The sequence below is a fragment of the Strongylocentrotus purpuratus genome, unplaced genomic scaffold (assembly GCF_000002235.5).
Source record: "Strongylocentrotus purpuratus isolate Spur 01 unplaced genomic scaffold, Spur_5.0 spur5_scaffold_5, whole genome shotgun sequence".
Lineage (NCBI taxonomy): Eukaryota > Metazoa > Echinodermata > Echinoidea > Camarodonta > Strongylocentrotidae > Strongylocentrotus > Strongylocentrotus purpuratus.
This window is the reverse complement of record NW_022145611.1, coordinates 6,330,810-6,351,883: the sequence shown is the minus strand read 5'-3', so window position 1 is coordinate 6,351,883 and position 21,074 is coordinate 6,330,810. Positions and strand designations below refer to the sequence as shown.

The 21,074-nt window shown below is 41.4% G+C and overlaps 1 protein-coding gene across 1 annotated transcript in view; it reads left to right on the top strand.

The window, feature by feature from the left end:
- Positions 1 to 14,875, top strand: part of LOC580388 (neuroblast differentiation-associated protein AHNAK) — a 44,317-nt gene extending 29,442 nt beyond the window's left edge. Inside the window, exons 5-11 of the mRNA XM_030998508.1 lie at positions 17 to 2,983; positions 3,533 to 4,024; positions 4,112 to 5,269; positions 5,357 to 5,791; positions 5,852 to 6,166; positions 6,233 to 7,917; positions 11,992 to 14,875. Of these exons, the coding sequence (XP_030854368.1) occupies positions 17 to 2,983; positions 3,533 to 4,024; positions 4,112 to 5,269; positions 5,357 to 5,791; positions 5,852 to 6,166; positions 6,233 to 7,917; positions 11,992 to 12,081 (7,142 nt within the window). The 3' untranslated portion in view covers positions 12,082 to 14,875. The remainder of the gene's footprint in view (positions 1 to 16; positions 2,984 to 3,532; positions 4,025 to 4,111; positions 5,270 to 5,356; positions 5,792 to 5,851; positions 6,167 to 6,232; positions 7,918 to 11,991) is intronic.
- Positions 14,876 to 21,074: the final 6,199 nt, after the last annotated feature.

Here is a 21,074-nt window from a genome sequence, read left to right as displayed (position 1 = left end):
GGAAGCCTAGGCGGAGGAGGAGGAGTAGACCTAGATGCTAATGTTGACAAACCAGACATCAACCTTGGAGGAGGAGGAGGACTTGGTGGAACCCTCGGAGGAGGGGGAGGAGGATTTGGCATTGGTGGAGGAGGAGTAGACCTAGATGCTAATGTTGACAAACCAGACATCAACCTTGGAGGAGGAGGAGGACTCGGTGGAAACCTCGGAGGAAACCTCGGAGGAGGGGGAGGAGGATTTGGCATTGGTGGAGGAGGAATAAATGTTGATGCCAATGTTGACAAACCAGACTTCAGTCTAGGAGGAGGAGGAGGACTCGGCGGAAGCCTAGGCGGAGGAGGAGGAGTGGACCTAGATGCTAATGTTGACAAACCAGACATCAACCTAGGAGGAGGAGGAGGACTCGGCTTTGGTGGCAAAGGTGGATTTGGAGGAGGCATTGGACTTCCATCTGGAAAAGCATCATTGAGTGGTCCAGATATAGACGTTGGTGGAAAGGGTGGACTTGATGTAGATGTCAATAAACCAGACCTCGATGTCTCTGGAGGACTTGGTGGGGAACTGGGTGGAGGACTTGGAGGTGGAATCAGTGGTGGTATTGGTGCTCCATCAGGAGGTCTTTCTCTCGATGGACCAGATGTGTCTGTAAAACCAGAAGCTGATATCAACATTCGTGCAGGAAAACCTAATGTTGATCTACCAGAAGCAGATCTGAAACTTGATGCACCGGATATTGATGCTCCAGATGCTGGACTTGGATTTGGTTTCGGGAAAAAGGGAAAAGGATCTGGAAAGAAAGGAAAGGGTGGATTTGGATTTGGATTTGGAAAGTCAGCAAAAGGGTCTGCTGAAGTTCCAGATGTAGACATTTCAGCCAAAGGCGATGTTGACATCAAAGGACCTGATGTCGCTGTTGGAGGGGATGGAGATGCAGATTTGTCGGGAGATTTGAGCGTGAGTCCTCCAGAGGGTAAATTTGATATTGGCGGTAAAGGGAAGAAGAAGAAGAAAAAGAAGAAGGGAGGTTTCTTTGGCATAAACCTTAGCTTTGGTGGATCTGATTCTGATTCTGATGATGACAAGAAAGATGTTAAGCTTGGTGGTGGCATTGGAGCGGACATTGATGTGAAAGGCCCAAACGTAAAAGGTGATGCTGATCTTAGTGGTGGACTAGATGGCAAGGTAAATCTTGGTGGAGGTGGCATCACTATTGGCGCTGCAGATGTAGATGCTGGCCTTGATGTAGTCAAGCCGGAAGCAGATATTAATATCAAATCATCCAAGCCAGGGGCTAACATCGGTGGGGACATTGGTGTTGGTGGCATAAAAGATGTAGATATTGAAGGGCCAAAAGCAGACATTGGAGGTGGCTTTAACATCGGTGGAAAGAAGGGTTCAGGCAAGAAAGGCAAAGGGGGAGGATTTCACTTCGGGAAAGCAAAATTAGGAGGCGGAGCTAAAGGTCATGTGAATGGAGATGCTGATCTCAATGCCCCAGAAATATCAGCCGGTATAGGAGGAGATGCCAATTTAGGTGGTAATGCCAGTTCTCCTGATGTTGATCTTAAAGGTCCAGACATAGATGCACCATCAGGCGGCTTTGGCTTTGGTTTTGGAAAGAAAGACAAGAAAGGAGGCTCTGGAAAGAAGGACAAAAAAGGAAAATTCAAGATCGGTGGAAAATTGGGATTCGGAGGCTCAGGAGGTGCAGACATGGATGTAGAATCACCAAAGGGAGAGATCAAACTGCCTTCGGGTGATGCGGATATTTCTGTTAAACCCGAGGTTGATATAGACATCAAATCTGCTAAACCAGACATTGGGGGTACTGCAGACCTGTCCGTGAAAGGGCCAGATGTTGATGTAAATGTACCAGATGCTTCTCTGGATGTTAAAGGTCCTGAAATTGATGCCCCATCGGGTGGTTTTGGATTCGGTTTTGGAAAGAAGGGAAAGAAAGGCTCTGGAAAGAAGGACAAGAAAGGCAAATTCAAAATTGGTGGAAAGCTGGGAGGGGGTGCAGATGTAGATGTGTCCTCTCCATCCGGCGAAGATGACATCAATGGCAAAGGAGATATAGACGTAGATGCTCCTGAAGGTGGATTTGGCCTGAAGTTTGGCAAGAAAGGAAAGAAGGATGGATCTGGAAAGAAGGATAAAAGTGGGAAGTTCAAGATTGGAGGTAAACTTGGATTTGGAGGCTCAGGAGGTGGAGGTGCAGACATCAAATCACCTGCAATTGATGCATCACTACCATCAGGGGGAATAGATGTCAACGGAGACGCAGATATATCTGTTAAACCTGAAATAGATGCTAGCATCAAATCCAGTAAGCCAGGAGGAGGTATCGGAGGGTTTGGTGGTGGAATAGGTGTAGGAGGAGGTCTCGATATGGATGTTGACAAGCCCAAGCTAGATATTGGAGGTGGAATTGGTGCTGGAACAAATGGAGAAGTAGATGTCAATGTAGCAGACGTGAAAGGAGGAGGAGGATTTGGCATTGGAGGAGGCATTGATATTAATAAACCAGACATCAACATTGGGGGAGGTGGTAAACTAGGTGGAGATGCAAAGGTGGATGTAGACAAGCCAGACCTTGATGTAGATGCTGATGGTAAAAAGAAAGGAAAATTTGGATTTGGATTTGGCTTCGGCAAATCGAAAAAGGATGGTTCCAGTAGTTCCAGCAGTTCCTCAAGCAGCAGCAGTTCAGATTCCAGTGACTCAGAAGGAAAGAAAAAATCCAAAAAGGACAAGAAGAAAAAGAAGAAGGGTAAAAAAGGATTCGGCTTTGGCTTTGGATTTGGTGGAAAAGGAGACGCTGATGTAGACATTCCTAAACCTGATGTTGACGTTGGAGGTGGAATAGGAATTGGAGGAGGCCTAGGTGGAGGCGGAGGTCTAGATGTCGGTGCTAATGTTGACAAACCAGACATCAACCTAGGAGGAGGAGGAGGACTTGGGGGAAACCTCGGAGGAGGGGGAGGAGGAGGAGGAGGATTTGGCATTGGTGGAGGAGGAATAAATGTTGATGCCAATGTTGACAAACCAGACTTCAGCCTAGGAGGTGGAGGAGGACTTGGCGGAAGCCTAGGAGGAGGAGGAGGAGTTGACCTAGATGCTAATGTTGACAAACCAGACATCAACCTAGGAGGTGGAGGAGGACTCGGCGGAAGCCTAGGAGGAGGAGGAGGAGTTGACCTAGATGCTAATGTTGACAAACGAGAGATCAGCCTAGGAGGAGGAGGAGGAGGAGGTGGATTTGGATTTGGCATTGGTGGAGGAGGAATAAATGTTGATGCCGATGTTGACAAACCAGACTTCAGCCTAGGTGGAGGAGGAGGACTCGGCGGAAGCCTAGGTGGAGGAGGAGGATTAGACCTAGATGCTAATGTTGACAAACCAGACATCAACCTAGGAGGAGGTGCAGACATTAACCTAGGAGGAGGAGGAGGACTCGGCGGAAGCTTAGGTGGAGGAGGAGTCGACCTAGATGCTAATGTAGACAAACCTGACTTGAGCCTAGGAGGAGGAGGAGGAGGATTTGGCATTGGTGGAGGAGGAATAAATGTTGATGCCAATGTTGAAAAACCAGACTTCAGTCTAGGAGGAGGAGGAGGACTCGGCGGAAGCCTAGGTGGAGGAGGAGTCGACCTAGATGCTAATGTTGACAAACCAGACATCAACCTAGGAGGAGGTGCAGACATTAACCTAGGAGGAGGAGGAGGACTCGGCGGAAGCCTAGGTGGAGGAGGAGTCGACCTAGATGCTAATGTTGACAAACCAGACATCAACCTAGGGGGAGGGGGAGGAGGAGGACTCGGAAGCCTCGGAGGAGGAGAAATCGGCATTGGTGGAGGAGGAATGAATGTTGATGCCAATGTTGAAAAACCAGACTTCAGTCTAGGAGGAGGAGGACTCGGTGGAAGCCTAGGTGGAGGAGGAGTCGACCTAGATGCTAATGTTGACAAACCAGACATCAACCTAGGAGGAGGAGCAGACATTAACCTAGGAGGAGGAGGAGGTCTCGGCGGAAGCCTAGGTGGAGGAGGAGGAGGAATCGACCTAGATGCTAATGTTGACAAACCAGACATCAGCCTAGGAGGAGGAGGAGGAGGAGGAGGTGGATTTGGCTTTGGCTTTGGCAAATCTAAAAAAGATAGTTCCAGCAGTTCCTCAAGCAGCAGCAGTTCAGATTCCAATGACTCAGAAGGAAAGAAAAAATCCAAAAAGGACAAGAAGAAAAAGAAGAAGGGTAAAAAAGGATTCGGCTTTGGCTTTGGATTTGGTGGAAAAGGAGACGCTGATGTAGACATTCCTAAACCTGATGTTGACGTTGGAGGTGGAATAGGCATTGGAGGAGGTCTAGGTGGAGGAGGAGGAGGATTCGGCATTGGTGGAGGAGGAATAAATGTTGATGCCAATGTTGAGAAACCAGACTTCAGCCTAGGAGGTGGAGGAGGACTTGGCAGAAGCCTAGGTGGAGGAGGAGGAGTTGACCTAGATGCTAATGTTGACAAACCAGACATCAACCTAGGAGGTGGAGGAGGACTCGGCGGAAGCCTAGGAGGAGGAGGAGGAGTTGACCTAGATGCTAATATTGACAAACCAGACATCAGCCTAGGAGGAGGAGGTGGACTCAGCGGAAGCCTAGGAGGAGGTCTCGGCGGAAGCCTAGGTGGAGGAGGAGTTGACCTAGATGCTAATGTTGACAAACCAGAGATCGGCCTAGGAGGAGGAGGAGGAGGATTCGGCATTGGTGGAGGAGGAATAAATGTTGATGCCAATGTTGAGAAACCAGACTTCAGCCTAGGAGGAGGAGGAGGAGGACTCGGCGGAAGCCTAGGTGGAGGAGGAGTCGACCTAGATGCTAAAGTTGACAAACCAGACATCAGCCTAGGAGGAGGAGGAGGAGGATTCGGCATTGGTGGAGGAGGAATAAATGTTGATGCCAATGTTGAGAAACCAGACTTCAGCCTAGGAGGTGGAGGAGGACTCGGCGGAAGCCTAGGTGGAGGAGGAGGAGTTGACCTAGATGCTAATGTTGACAAACCAGACATCAGCCTAGGAGGAGGAGGTGGAATCGGCGGAAGCCTAGGAGGAGGTCTCGGCGGAAGCCTAGGTGGAGGAGGAGTTGACCTAGATGCTAATGTTGACAAACCAGAGATCGGCCTAGGAGGAGGAGGAGGAGGAGGTGGATTTGGATTTGGCATTGGTGGAGGAGGAATAAATGTTGATGCCGATGTTGACAAACCAGACTTCAGCCTAGGTGGAGGAGGAGGAGTAGACCTAGATGCTAATGTAGACAAACCTGACTTGAGCCTAGGAGGAGGAGGTGGACTCGGCGGAAGCCTAGGTGGAGGAGGAGTTGACCTAGATGCTAATGTTGACAAACGAGAGATCGGCCTAGGAGGAGGAGGAGGAGGAGGTGGATTTGGATTTGGCATTGGTGGAGGAGGAATAAATGTTGATGCCAATGTTGAGAAACCAGACTTCAGCCTAGGAGGTGGAGGAGGACTTGGCGGAAGCCTAGGTGGAGGAGGAGGAGTTGACCTAGATGCTAATGTTGACAAACCAGACATCAGCCTAGGAGGAGGAGGTGGAATCGGCGGAAGCCTAGGAGGAGGTCTCGGCGGAAGCCTAGGTGGAGGAGGAGTTGACCTAGATGCTAATGTTGACAAACCAGAGATCGGCCTAGGAGGAGGAGGAGGAGGAGGTGGATTTGGATTTGGCATTGGTGGAGGAGGAATAAATGTTGATGCCGATGTTGACAAACCAGACTTCAGCCTTGGTGGAGGAGGAGGAGTAGACCTAGATGCTAATGTAGACAAACCTGACTTGAGCCTAGGAGGAGGAGGTGGACTCGGCGGAAGCCTAGGAGGAGGTCTCGGCGGAAGCCTAGGTGGAGGAGGAGTTGACCTAGATGCTAATGTTGACAAACGAGAGATCGGCCTAGGAGGAGGAGGAGGAGGAGGTGGATTTGGATTTGGCATTGGTGGAGGAGGAATAAATGTTGATGCCAATGTTGAGAAACCAGACTTCAGCCTAGGAGGTGGAGGAGGACTTGGCGGAAGCCTAGGTGGAGGAGGAGGAGTTGACCTAGATGCTAATGTTGACAAACCAGACATCAGCCTAGGAGGAGGAGGTGGGCTCGGCGGAAGCCTAGGTGGAGGAGGAGGAGTAGACCTAGATGCTAATGTTGACAAAAGAGAGATAGGCCTAGGAGGAGGAGGAGGAGGAGGTGGATTTGGATTTGGCATTGGTGGAGGAGGAATAAATGTTGATGCCGATGTTGACAAACCAGACTTGAGCCTAGGAGGTGGAGGAGGACTCGGCATTGGTGGAGGAGGAATAAATGTTGATGCCGATGTTGACAAACCAGACTTCAGCCTAGGAGGAGGAGGAGGACTCGGCGGAAGCCTAGGTGGAGGAGGAGGAGTAGACCTAGATGCTAATGTTGACAAACGAGAGATCGGCCTAGGAGGAGGAGGAGGAGGAGGTGGATTTGGATTTGGCATTGGTGGAGGAGGAGTAGACCTAGATGCTAATGTAGACAAACCTGACTTGAGCCTAGGAGGAGGAGGAGGAGGATTTGGCATTGGTGGAGGAGGAATAAATGTTGATGCCGATGTTGACAAACCAGACTTCAGCCTAGGAGGAGGAGGAGGACTCGGCGGAAGCCTAGGAGGAGGAGGAGGAATAGATGTAGATGCTAATGTTGACAAACCAGATTTCAGCATTGGTGGACAAGGGGGCATTGGGGGAGGATCGAATGTGGACATAGGAGGAGGCTTTGGAGGTGGTATTGGTAGCAGCAGCCTTGGCATTGGTGGTGTTGATGCAGATGGAAAGGGTGATATGAAGTTAGGCTTAGGTGGTGATATAAATACTGATGGTGATTTATCTTCCAACATTCCTTCTGCATCGCTTGGTGGTGGTGGAGCCCTGGGTGCAGATGTCTCAGCAGGTGGTGATGCAGGTGCTGGTATTAATGTAGATTTACCTGAAGGAGGAATTAGCATTGGAGGAAGCCTTGGTATAGGTGGGGGAAAGAAGGAAAAGAAGAAAAAGAGGAAGGACCGCAAGAAAGACGGGAGCGAGAAAAAAGAGAAGAAGGACAAAAAAAAGAAGAAGTCTGGATTCAGTCTTCTAGGAGCGGTTGGAATTGGTAGTGGATCTGAAAGCTCATCCTCATCCTCGTCTTCGTCGGATTCAGAAGGTTTCTTCTCCAGGGTCGCGGATGCAATTGGTATTGGCTCAGACTCTGATAAAGATGACAACCCAAACTCAAACAATAACAATGGCAATGTTCTAAATGTTAACAACAGCAATTCAGATGATATTGAAGTACAAGAGAATCACAATAATAATGCAAATGATGACGAGAAAGCTGGAGCTGCAGGAACGAGTTCTCCCCATTCAAAGTCTGAAGGGAAACATAAGAAAGAATCTAGCGACAAGGCGAAGAGAAAAGGTCTCGGCAAATTGTTTGGAGGCAAGAGGAAGCCGCGCGATGTCATGCTGGAAATTCCAGCTGAAGCCACAGAAGGGAAACCCAGTGACGCACAGCGCAAGCCTCTTTCAGAACTTCAAAGCAGCACAGATGCAACACCATCCCAACAAGTCACAGTACCCTCACAGTACTCTAGAGCAGAATTTCTTCCAAGGTCACCAAAAGTAGCAGCAGAAGCAGTAGAAGCACCAAAGAGCAGAAACAAGAAGAGGAGAGCCCCCCTACCTCCATCAGAAAGAACGGCTTCATTATCTCGTGATTCCATCTCAGAAGGTTCTTGGCCATCAACAACATCACTTGAGTCTGTGCCATCATCAGCATTGAAGACGACACCATCTCTAGCCTCAGTGCCACAGGAGAGCAAGATTACCAGGAGAGAGGCGCCAGCAACAGAAAAAGTCACGGTAAGTTCTTCTGTTGGTGATGTTTCGTGTGAGCACCCTCAGTCTGCACAACCCTCCCCTTTGAATGCAAATGCACGTGTGTTGTCTGTCGAGTCTCGTCCAGATTTATGTCCCTCTTCATCATCATCACCTGTTGTGGCAGCTGGTGTTGATGAAGAGAGCTTGCATGATGAAAATATGCATGAAATCTATGAAGTTGTGAAGAGCATGCCACTCCCATGTGGTGCGCCACCCCCTAAACCCAAACGAGTTAGTTCATCTCCCGCTCAAATTGACCAGCTTGATGAGTCCATGTCTAGTAGGTTAGGTACAGGATCGGATGTCACTGATGGAGCAGGTGCACCAGATGTGTTTTTACCAAGAGATCAATCTCTGAAACCAAACATGCGACTAAATCTGGAATCAGAGAAATGGAATTCAGCATCATCACGCGACTCACTTCTTGGAGAAATTTTACTTGAATATTCTACTGGTAATATTCCTTCAGGTGATGATTCCGGTGTTTCATCACCAACGGACAATTTTGGTGCCATGAAATCGTCCACAGGTGAAGGAATAACAGTAAACAAAGCAGAGGATGTCACAGCTATCAAAACAGACAAAGCTGGAGACAAGCATTTACAGGAAGAAAATGTAGCTAGCAGCTTGGGCATCACAAGTGGAACTGAATATTCTGGATGGGAAGCTTTATCTCCAATGGAGATGCTTGAGATTGATAAACGAAATGAGTCGCGACAGGAAGAAGACCTGCCTTACGTAAGAAGGAAGTCAATATCGTTCAAGAATATTGATAAAAGTGGATCTCGTATATCTATAGCCCTTGACATGGCCAAGGGTGCTGCAATACTGAAACGTGACAGGTCTGCTGATAGCCGGAGAATGCTACGAGAAGGACTGTCTCATTTAATGGGAGCTCCCATCGATATTGGTGGTCACAAGCAGGAAGCTCAGAATGATGCTGTTGAATCTAAAGTTGAGAATGAACGGACAAATGATGAACTTGAAATGGAAACTGCACAAACTGAACATGAAAGTGAAGTATTGTTGGAAGCTAGCATACAAATGGAAGTTGAAACTATTGTTCATTCTGCACCAGAAAGTGTGATTGAAAACATGGAACTGGAAGAAGAAAAGAAAGTTGAAGATCAGCTTCCAGATGTACCAGACAATACTGAACCCACGAGTACCCTGCATGAAAGGGTGAACTCACCCGTACTGGAAACTCAAAAAGAAAGTATCAAACCAATCAGTAGCCTGTCAAGAAAAGTGGACATAACTACACCAGAAACACAAGATTTAGATGCTAAGCAAAGTAATATCCTGTCGAAAAGGGAAAACCCCCCTGTACTCGAAACACAAGATGAAAGTACCAAACCAATCATTAGCCTGTCAAGAAAAGTGGACATAACTACACCAGAAACACAAGATATCGATGCTAAGCAAAGTACTATCCTGTCGAAAAGGGAAAACCCACCTGTACTGGAAACACAAGATGAAAGTACCAAACCAATCATTAGCCTGTCAAGAAAAGTGGACATAACTACACCAGAAACACAAAATAAAGACGTTAAGAAAAGTAATATCCTGTCGAGTGAAGTGGAGAAAAGTGCTTCTCGTTTCACCAGTAAAAGTAAAGAAGCTGAAGACGATAAAGAAGCAAAGATATTAGGTACCAGGTCTCCTAAGGCACTAACCTTATCAACAGAAAAACAAGGTGGATGGGATGTTCTTAAAAGTAGATATGGTGGAGGAAAACTTACCCAAGAGCAAAGTAGCAAAGGAAAAACTCTCACACAAGACCAGAAGGAACTGGCCAAGCTTGCAAGTCGCAGTATGGTCCGAAGCACACTGAATATGTTCGGACAAGATAAGGCACAGCTCGAGGATGAAAACTTGAGCAGGACTAAAAAAGGATCGCTGAAAGCAAAGTCTGATCCCTCTCCAGTGGCTTCAAATGATAAAGTTGAAGAGAAACCCAAGCAGGTGACTACTCCAACCAAGTCTGCTGGTCCAGAAGATGTCAAAGTTTCATGGAGGGATGCACTTAAGAAGAGGACTTCATTGGAGACCAAAAAATCTGACACTGACACTGCAAAAACAAATGAAGCTAAATCTGAGGCGTGGTGGAAAGATTCTTTGATCAAGCGGAAAAACATTGAAAATACGGATGAGAAGAAGTCACCAAAGCCAGTTCCACCAGTAGAAAAGAGACAAGAAGTGAGTGAAAAAGCCTCTGTGCCCTGGAAAGATGTCAAACTTAAAACTTCTTCTGAGAGAAAAACGAAAGATGCAAACACTGATAACGCATTAGCATCTTCATCTTCCACTGTTGTGCCATGGAAGGAGGCTTTGAAGAAGAAAAAAATGGAAGCACAAGAGAAAAAAAAAGTGGTAGAGTCCAGACCAAAAAAGGTTGAGGATGATCAAGAAGAAGAACATTTCAACTTGATTATGCAGGCAAGGACAAAAATAAGAAGATTGTCCAGAAATCCCGCTGAAACGGATTTTGGTTCCATGCAAGCATCCAGTGGTGGAGTGGCTCCAAAGTCCACTCCCTCTATCAGACGATTGTCCAGAAATCCAGCTGAAACGGATATTGGTTCCATGCAAGTGTCCAGTGGTGGAGTGGTTCCAAAGTCCACTCCCTCGCCAAAAAGCATCAGTGCTATTTCTGAAACTGCAGGTCAGGATACTGATGAAGACGCGAGAGATGAAATAATAATAACAGCGGAGACGGCTCAAACAACTGAAGTTGTTTCAAATCAAGATTTCACAGACAACCAGAAGAGTCAACTTCAAAAGACACAAATGACAGAGGAAGAACTGCTGCTGGATACTGTTGAAATTTTGTCCGATCAGTCTACAGATGATACCAAGGAGATGTTACAGAATATGAGACAAAAATCTAGTGGATCAGACGAAGATAAGGCCAAACCAGATGACTCAAATCACCTAAGTCGTTTCCGGGAAATTCACCAGCGAACACAGAGTATTCTTTCGGTGATAAAAGCTCAGAACTCAACCCAAGTTCCACGGCAATCTGCTCAAAGACCCGGAGATGACTCTACCATAACTTTAAGGGACTCGGAGACCAGAGCAAGATTGCGGGAAAAGAGACGCAAAGCAAGATCTAGTCCAAACGTTGACTTTGATTGGACAGCTGTCCGCAATATGATCAATGAAAGTGAGCGTGCAGGGGAGGACACAGATACTACGCTAACAGATGCCTCAACAATTGATATTCCATGGAATATGTCACCAAGTCTGGCGAATCAAGCAAGGATGATGAGAAAACAGAAGAAGAAGTCGTATGGAGCAAGGAGAGGTGTCTTCCCACTCAGCTCTACTGATGATTTTTCAAACAAGGACAGTTCATCCGAAAATGACATGTCTGATGTATCAACAACAACAGTGATTCCAAGAATGGATTCAGGGTTCTCGGATTTCTCTTCATCTGTTGAACCTGACGCAGTCATTTCAAGTAACAAACCTCCACACTGGAAGCATGGAAATACAAGTACAGCAAGCCTGGAAGAAAAACTGTTTAGGAAGGTCAATGTTAAAAGCAAAGCATTTGTACCAGATAGTAGAGTCAGTAGAACAGCATCACTGAAGGAATCGTCGGGTTTATCTAGCTCATTGTCCAACCTCGCAACCCAGCCTTCAGCTAGTGACGACTCCTTGCCAGATGATGTTAAAGAATTCATGGCTATGGAGAAGATGGACCTTCAAAAACTACTCCTGCAGCAGCAGCAAGAAATGAGGCTTCTCAGGCAGCAAATGCAGGCAGTGCAGCTCCAGGCAGTGCAAACAACCACAAACCTAACCACTGCTACCTCGAGTGTCCCCTCGCAACAATCCTCAATCCCTTCGCAACCCCCTGTGGCAGGCTTACCTTACATGTTCACCCACCCTAGCATGGTCATTGCCCCTACCACCTCTAGCATAGTTCCCCCTGTCCAACAACCCATGTTCTATGTCCACCCCCGTATGCCTCCTCAAAGTGTGCAACTCTCTGGAATGTACCCTGTCAGCAATTATCAGCCATATCCTACTGTACCTTTCTCAATGCAGGGCCACCCCATGGGAGGAATGCAGACCGTACCAGTCCAGCCAGCTACCACCATCTCATCGGGGACACCAGAGCAGAGGCTAAGTGAATAAGGACAACCGGCATCTACTAACCAAGAGACTGAACCACAACAAAAGTCAGATGAACCGTGTACAGCTGTTTTATATCAAAAAAATATTTGTAAGTTTATATGTCTATATAAGTTTGTTTACAAATGTTGAAACCTAAAGTTGCTATTTCAGTTTTGTACTAGAACATATTATTTGTTAAATGATTAATAATTCTTGAAAAGATATTAACTAATGGGGAAACTGATCTTAACTTTTTGAAAACTATGGCAGAACATTGGGAGTTTGGTGGCATTTTTTAACAGAATAGGACCAATAATTGTAGTGAAATGTAGTAACACTTGTATGGATCTAAGATCGCAGAGCTACACAGTCAATGGTTAAATTAGCAGACACTTTTAGTCTGATCAATGGTTATACTCAATCTGATTATGTTTTTCTGGAATATTACAATTATTCTATTTTCTTTTTCTTTGAAGGATCCATGCTATTTGTATAAAATTTGGCAAATTGCGGAATTTAAGTGGACAGTTTGTGTTCTGTTAACCAGAGTTCAAATGACCTTTTGTAATTGTCATTTCTTTTATACTAAATTGTTCCGCAAATTTCAGTCGGCCTTAACATACAGTATGTAAAGAGCTTATGTTTTGCCATTATACACCTTCATACGAGAAACTCTAAATCACGGAGTAATTATAGTTGTCTTTCACACCCCTGTACTAGTGAAAGGATGGAATTATTTTGAAATATAATGTTCAGCCTTACACCTCAATGGGACTCCCATGTAACTCAACTTTCACCTTTGACCTCTGACCTCTGACCTGTTTCTTACAGTCTGTCAACTTGCCAGACATGTCATTACCAACTATGAAATTGGAAGGTCAAGAGAATCCCTCCCTTCTTTGTAGAAGAACTTCCTGTTACAATCTTTCTTGAAAAGTCTTTCAAAACTGGCATTAATTTTGCCCCATAGTCGTCCACCAGACAAGTAATAGAGTGAAAATTGATTCTTAAATTTTGACCAATTCCACATGGGTATGAATACTGGGTAAGGGGTGTGAATTTTATCTCTTTATAATAAAGCTTTCTTTGAGAACCTTGCTTTTGGTTTGCATCGAGTCGTGCTGTTTTGGGCATCTACATGATGCTTTTCATGTCAGAAACCTATTCGCTGCAAAGCATACTGTGTATCTCATCAAGAAATTATCAGTTTTGATGTATGATATCACATTTTGTACACATGTAAATGTTGAAACCATTTTTATGCTCCAAATGAATGTTTGAAAAAAAGAGTGCCTTATACAAGTTACTTGCACATCTGTCTATGTATGTTTAAGACACAGGGTTAGAACTATTTGAGTTTTTTTGCAGAAACATTTAAAGAAACTTACAGAGAAATGGAATTCCTTTGTTTTCAGAGATTCCAGACAATACTGTTTAAATGAAAATGCAGGTGTTTGCATCCATTTTTGTAATGGTACATTTAATTTGTCATCTATCTGCGAAATTGATATTTATTTTATTTTCAGTTGACAAAGAGGCATAAGAGGTATTATAACAAAAACAAAAAAAATGATAAAGGAAGTGGTTTGAATCCACTGAAAATACTTCTAAAAAAGAAAAATGTTTGAACCCAAATGAAAATGGGTAAACTTGACAGATTATACAGCGATAAATGTGTGCTGCTAGTTTCGCGGTGGTGAATTTGGTAGCTCTACCCGACATGGGGCTATCAAAATCTCACTCGCAGACTTAAAGCTTCTAATGTACTCTGCATGAATATAATCATGAAGAAAAACAAATCTGTCAGGTGTAATATTTTGATTTTGAAAAGCCTCTCAAATGTAGAATTTAATTAACTTGTAGTATTTGTGTTATTTACAGAATGGAATTTAATGGAATTTAATAGTAATGGAATCAATTTGGCACATTTTGCATAACTTATAAATATATATGTATTATGATGGAGTGGAAGGTAAATAAGTGTATAGCTCTCAATATGTGACTGACATTTGTTATTTTGTTTTGTCAAAAAATCTGCTCGATGAATGCTGATGATATATGTGGCTTCTAGGAACGGACCAAGACGCTTAATCCCGGCCTAGCATTTTGGTCCATTCCTAGACCAAGAATTTAGACTTCTTGTGAGGTGCAGAAATCTTTTTAAAAAAAGACAGTTTATGACATGAACAAAGTGAATGTTAACAAATGGATTTACAAAAAATGGCTATATTTTTATTGTAAATAATTCTTGTACCGACATATATGGTTATAATATAACACTCCCAGTATAATCTTGAATTTGAAAAATCTATCCCAATTTTGTAACTTTCATCTTGTATAACTTTTGACTGTTCAATGAAGGAAAAAATTTACCTTGAACGCATGTTTGACTTAGAAAAAAAATAACTTTCAGAATATTGCTTGTTTGTATCGCATGACATAAATCGTTGGCATAACCAGGCTAGTTATTAAGCAATTATTAAGCAATAATACTCTTTCTTTTTAAGAGCAAGTATTGAAAGTATAAATGATTGCTGGGTATAATCTAACCGTGCCTTACAATTACATCCCCTTTTCCATCATTCAATTCAGTTTCTTTGTTTCTGATAGAGACATTTGCAGTTTAGTTTATAAACAAAAAGGAGAGAATATCTTCATGGTTAAATTTATTTTGTATGTAGCAACCTGATTACGTTACTTGTGTACATGTATATTGTTTAGATGGATAATTGAAGATGTTATGCTCGTATGTTGTATCTTGTTGTTTTTTCCATCAATAAAACTGAGTTACCTGAAGAAGTCAAAATGAAAAAAACTATTGTTTGCTACCGATGATTTGTGACATATTTTGTTTCTGGTAATGATGCTTGTTCAATAATTTCGTAGCAAAACAGGCGCCCAAACTTTGTGCTCGATCATCAGACTTTTTGGGCTTGTCCCCCCCCCCCTCCAGAACCCAAGATCAGCATTGCTTCTAAGCCATTTCATGAAACCAGGTTTATGTTTTGTACTTACAGACAGGGGAAGAGAGAGAAAGAGAATGTTGATAAATAATTGCAATAAATGGTATAACAAGTATGAGAGTTTTGGTGCATTGTGAGATGGAGAGAAAAGAAAAGAGAATGAGGCAAAAAGAAAGATGAGACGGAGAATAAAGATGGGGAGAAGACGGGGGGGGGGGGACAGAGAAAGAGGGGAAACTAGGGAAAAGGGAGATAGAAAGATGAGGAGAGAGGGGAAACGAAGGGAGAAAGATGTGGAGACGAGGGGAAATGGGATATAGAGGAAAACGGAAAGGAGGAACAAAAGAGGGAGAGTGGTGAAAGGGGAAGAAAAAAGGAGATTACAGTTAACTCTGCATAGGTGGAAGTTGTTAAGATCCGCCCCCCCCCCCCATAAAAAAAAGGAAAAAAGAAGAAGTATGGCCTGTGCAAAATTTGATTGGGGAAGTTTAAAAAACTCATTTTGCTAAAATTGATTCGACGTGGGAGAAATTTGTCTTGTGCAACTTCGAGTTATGCAGAGTTAACTGAAAGAGGGAAAAGTAATTGATCTGTGTATGTGAGCTTATAGAACTGGTTGGATAATTCTCGGAGGCTCATTGTAAATGAAGTGTCATAATAATAAAGCAATATTTTTTAATTCTCTTGGAAAATTACAATCCCCCCCCCCGAAACAAACAATAATAATAATAATAATAATAATAATAATAATAATAATAATAATAATAATAATAATAATAATAATAATAATAATAATAATAATAATAATAATAATAATAATAATAATAATAATAATAATAATAATAATAATAATAATAATAATAATAATAATAATAATAATAATAATAATAATAATAATAATAATAATAATAATAATAATAATAATAATAATAATAATAATAATAATAATAATAATAATAATAATAATAATAATAATAATAATAATAATAATAATAATAATAATAATAATAATAATAATAATAAAAACATACTAGGAAAGAGAAATGGAAGGTATTTCATTTATCTTGGTCATCTCGTGTTGCTTATCACATGAAACACAGCTTTATGATAAGCAATGTGAATAAACAGGGGGAAAAAAATCTTTAAAGAAATATGCGACATTTATTTTGAAGACTTGCAAAAACTGTTTGTGAGCATCATTTTAAAGAATTCTCCTTATTAAGAGAGTTTATATCTAATAACATGTCTTTTAAAATATTTTAACTGTCATAAACAGAATCTAAGATTTAAAAATCATAATCCCCCTCCCCTGCTACAACAAAAATACACAATTTCTCAATACAGGATCATGGTTATGAGTTTTCCCTTTAAACTTTGTATCGGGTTTGTTCCTTGCCAGAATATTTATGAACCAGGGCAGCTTTTCACGAAACCATCAAGTTCGCCAACACCCCCAGTGAAACGCGTGTATTGAGTTTACACACATTTCAATGGGATGTTGGTGAACTTGTACTTATGATGGTTTTGTGAAACGACGCCCAGGGGAATCTGGATTTAAATGGTTGATGACCAGTCCTAAAAGCACCCTTCCTTGTCCTTTCTTTCTCTGTGCTTCTTTCCTCTCGTCCACGCTTTGTCACTCTTGTTCATTTCATTTCATTATAGACCCTCTGTTTACTATCTATTTTCGTATTTTTGTATTACATTCACCCGTTAGGAATAAATGTATTTTAATAGTCAGAATGCGAATCGCATACGTAAATTGTTGCCAGAGGTGGCGGAGCGACTTCCAAAGTGGGGGGGGGGGGGGGGCACCAACAAAAAGGGCACCTTTAAAAGGAAATTTCAAAGCGAAAATATACAACTTTTAATTAGACATTGGTACCCCTATATTGTGATTACATTATCAGGAATGATTTCAATATTTGTTTCTCTTTATACATCATATAAGATATTGCTTAAGCATCTTACTTTGCAGTTGGGGGTGATGGTCTGAAAATTCATTTGCAAGCGAGCAAAGCGAGCGAGGAAAATTTGTAAAAATTTGTGAGGTCGCAGTGCGAAAAATTACATCTTATAAAGAGGAAAAACCCAATCCTGATGGGGTTAAAAGCACATTCTCATAACGGAAATTTGAAAAGACCTTTGATAAGTACATAATTTTATCACTACGAGCGAGCGTAGCGAGCGAGCTTTGGGAGACATTGCTGTTAGTCGCTTGAATTATAGGGGCACGTTTAATGATGAGAGGAAAAGAGGACACTTTTCGAAAGGTTTAAGACACTTATTAGTAAAAGTTAAATGAGCACGTTTCAAAGTACAAAGGCTAATTATCAGAGGTTTTGATAGGGTCATTTATAAAAAGTGAAAAGGGGCATATATGAAAAAGGGATAGGTTCTTTATTAGAAAGGAAAGGGGGCACATGTGAAAATATACGGTGCGCTTATCCGAGTTAACCCTAAAAAGGCCGGGCTATTTAAGGTCTTAGTACGGCCGGGGGGCATTATGGCCCCCTTAAGATCTCGGCCGTGAAACGGCCGATCTCCGCGAAAATTTGCACGCATGTCAAGTGAAGTGTATAGAATAATATGTTAATTTCAATTTTTTGGAAAAATTCACTAATTTGCATATAAGGTCATAAAATCACGTTTTTACCTATAAATCATATATTATTCATATTTAAACATTCTTTTTCACCACATATATTCATTAGACCATTTGGAATAAATACGACAAAAAAAAATGGAAGAGCCAGCTTATTTCTTATGTTATCTATTGTTTTGATAATTTCTTATGTATTTCATTGTTTTTTGAACTTATGTATTTTTTTGTTTTTTTGTTGTTTTATTTCATTTCTTACTACAATCCAACTATTTTGACCCCAAAACAACCACCTAAACTTTAAACAAGACCGGTCACGTGACCTTGTAACTGTAGGTCCGATTTTCATTTTTAAAAAATCAAAGATGCGCAAGACTCAAAAGAAAAAAGTCAGCGAGCGGCGGGGCGCCATCCATATGCGTTCCCGAACAATCGGAAAATCGTGTAGGGGGGGGGGGCATAATGCCCCCCGGCCTTATTAGGGTTAAAAAGGGATATTTATTAAAAGGGGGAGGGGCATTTTTTTCAAGAGGGGAACATCTCAGATTTGAATACGGCAATTATCAGAGGTGAAGGGGGCGCTTATTAAAAGTGAAAAGGGGCGCTTCTCGTACCTAAAAAGGGGAACTAACTAGAGATTAAAAAAGGCACTTATGAGAATTGAAAATAGACACTAATTGCAAAGGAAAATGGAAACTTGTCAAAGGAAAAGGGGTACGTGTAAAAGTAAAAGGGGCACTTATCAGAGGTGGAAAGGGGAAGGACAGTTTAAACAAATTAATAGGGGCACTTGTCAAAGTAAAAGGGGCACTTTTCCTATTGTAAAAAGGGGCATTTTTGGGGTACTTGAAAAATTGGGGGGGCACTGTGCCCCCCCCCCCCCCTGTGAAATCCATCTATAGTAATACCGTTATCCCATAGCAGGTGAATGAAATAGTGTTCAGGGGTTCTGGAGATTGAGAAACTAGGGAGTTGCATTCTGGGATCCCCAACTCCCTCGTAAACAGGTCTACCGGTATTCTCTTTCAACTTATCTAACCGAATTCATTTTCACTGGCTGCCTGCAATAGCAACAAACAACAAACTCTATTCCGTTGACGATCAGCCGGCATGCATGAAGTCTTTCGTCTTCTTTGTTGTTAGGGAAGACAGCATGTGGAACGGATTCGTTTCATAAAATTAATGCAAGCATTACTTTAAACTGTAGTGACTTAATTTACCTTAGAAGAACTTTACTTTTGTAAATATTGTCTTGTATTTATTGCGTGGCTTGAAGTTTGGCCTTTTATTCAATTGTCACCCATTTCTATAGTAACACCAGTAACATTATCAAAGTGCCACACATACTTTCTCTGGCAAGCACATTCTAAATCCTATTGTATTGGGATGTGCAATTATTTTGGCAAGCACATTCCACAACCTATGTGTTGGGATGTGCAACCATCCTGAGCTGTTCTTATATAGAGCACACTTCTTTTAGAGAGACCTAAAGTCTACACGAAATCTAATTCATGTCCTACTTCTTCGCTCGATTCTTTACTAGGTTCTAAGGCCTTATTACTTTATTGAGATTATGAGTTTCTCCTCCCTGACTTCATCCGCAAAGAAGCGACATTACTTTGTATAAAGTCATACATATTCTTTCTGCGGGTACTGTGCAATATTTGAATGACTACCTATAATTCACCTAGTGAGATAATTTGTCCCAACAATTAGTGGCTCAATGGTGCTGGTTTCAAAAGGTGTTGCTAGGAGACAAGGTAGGAAAGAAACCACTTTCTATTTTTTTTTTATTTAAGATGACAAATTCTCTATAAAAAAAAATTGAACTTTAATATTTCTGATTCATTTTAACCTGATTGAGGTGTCATATGAAAAGACGAGTGAACTTTCAAGAAATGTGATTTTCTCTTTGAAATTCAGACACAGTTTGCCAAATGACTTTTTGGTACCCTTTCTTCAAATTGTTTTTTAATCACTCATGCGTAAAATATGCATCATATGAGTTGCATCAAATGAAAGAGGAGGATCTAAGCTTTACAATTTTGTGTCATTTGTGAATTATAATAGTTATAAAGTTATGATAAAACCCCAATTAGTCTCCTTCAGGGGCATTTTGGCTTATTTGGGGGAAATGTGGAAAATGATCAATTTTTTAAACAAAATGGCAAGGGGTAAGCTCATCGTTTTTGCCGAAAAAAAGAACATTTCGGCTAAAGTTCCATATGTAACCCCCCACTAGAACTTTAAAAAAAAATATTGATATGTTACAGAGTGATATAACTAAAAATAATATAATATATAAAACACAGGAAACTAGGGTTAGGGTTAGGATTAGGGTTAGAAAATGAGAGATAGAAAGAAAGTGTACTAATATTTAGCAGGGTACATATCGAACTCTTTTTTAAAATTATTTTTTAATTTTTTATTGCTTCAAATAAAAAATGTTTGCAATCGTTGTTCATTATAACATTATAACATTCTATCTGCATAGCAAATACAATACAATACAATTCAAAGTAAACAAATGAACATGTAAAAAAATCAATTAAATATCAAATATCGAATCAAATTAAGTTAGAGGTCTCCACTTTTGTGTGTGTATTCTGTTTTCCTTTTCTGAATGCAATTATATATTCTACGTGTTGAAGAAAATCTAGTTCTTTTGTAAAACGTAAAAATTAAAGATTTTTTTTCTTCATACTTTGTTTTATAAATAAAATTTGTTGCATAAAATACAATTGTATTTACAAGATGGTAAGTTTTTTAGCCAAAACCAAAACAAATATCTAAGTGTGAACATTTTTTTCTTAATAACCAAGCATTTATATCAGACCACAAAAAATTGAATTTTAGAACATGTACAAAAAAAAGCAATACACTTTGTGGTTCTTTTTTACAGAAATTACAGACTTGAGAGTTGTGAATACCGATTTTATACAAATAATCATTCGTCGCCAAACGACAGTGGATGAATTTAAATTGAAATACACGAATCTTTGTGTCTAGCGTTAACCAATAAATAATTTAAAATCTATTCTGCCATTGAATTAAATCTCTCTAATTTACATTCAAGGCATATGACCATTTTTTACACTGATTCGTATTCAATAAATTTGAACAAAATGTAGACACTATTTTTTCATAACAGGGTTTGGTTACTTTTTTAAATCTAATAAATTTCGTATATCCATCTTCTTCTCGTTCTTGTTTTAAATCACCTATTTTCGATATTCTTTTTCCATTCTTATCATGGAAATACGTTCTTCAATGATTTGCAATATGTTTGAGATGTGTAAACTGAGTATTTATTCCTCATCCATGTTACTACGCTCTTATATTCCATCTTTCTTTCAGGCTGGGTTAGACAGAACGGTGGTCATGTCGTTTGTGCAGCTAAGGTCGGACTTCAAAACAGCCAAGATTGCCCAGTTTCTCAGATAGCAACA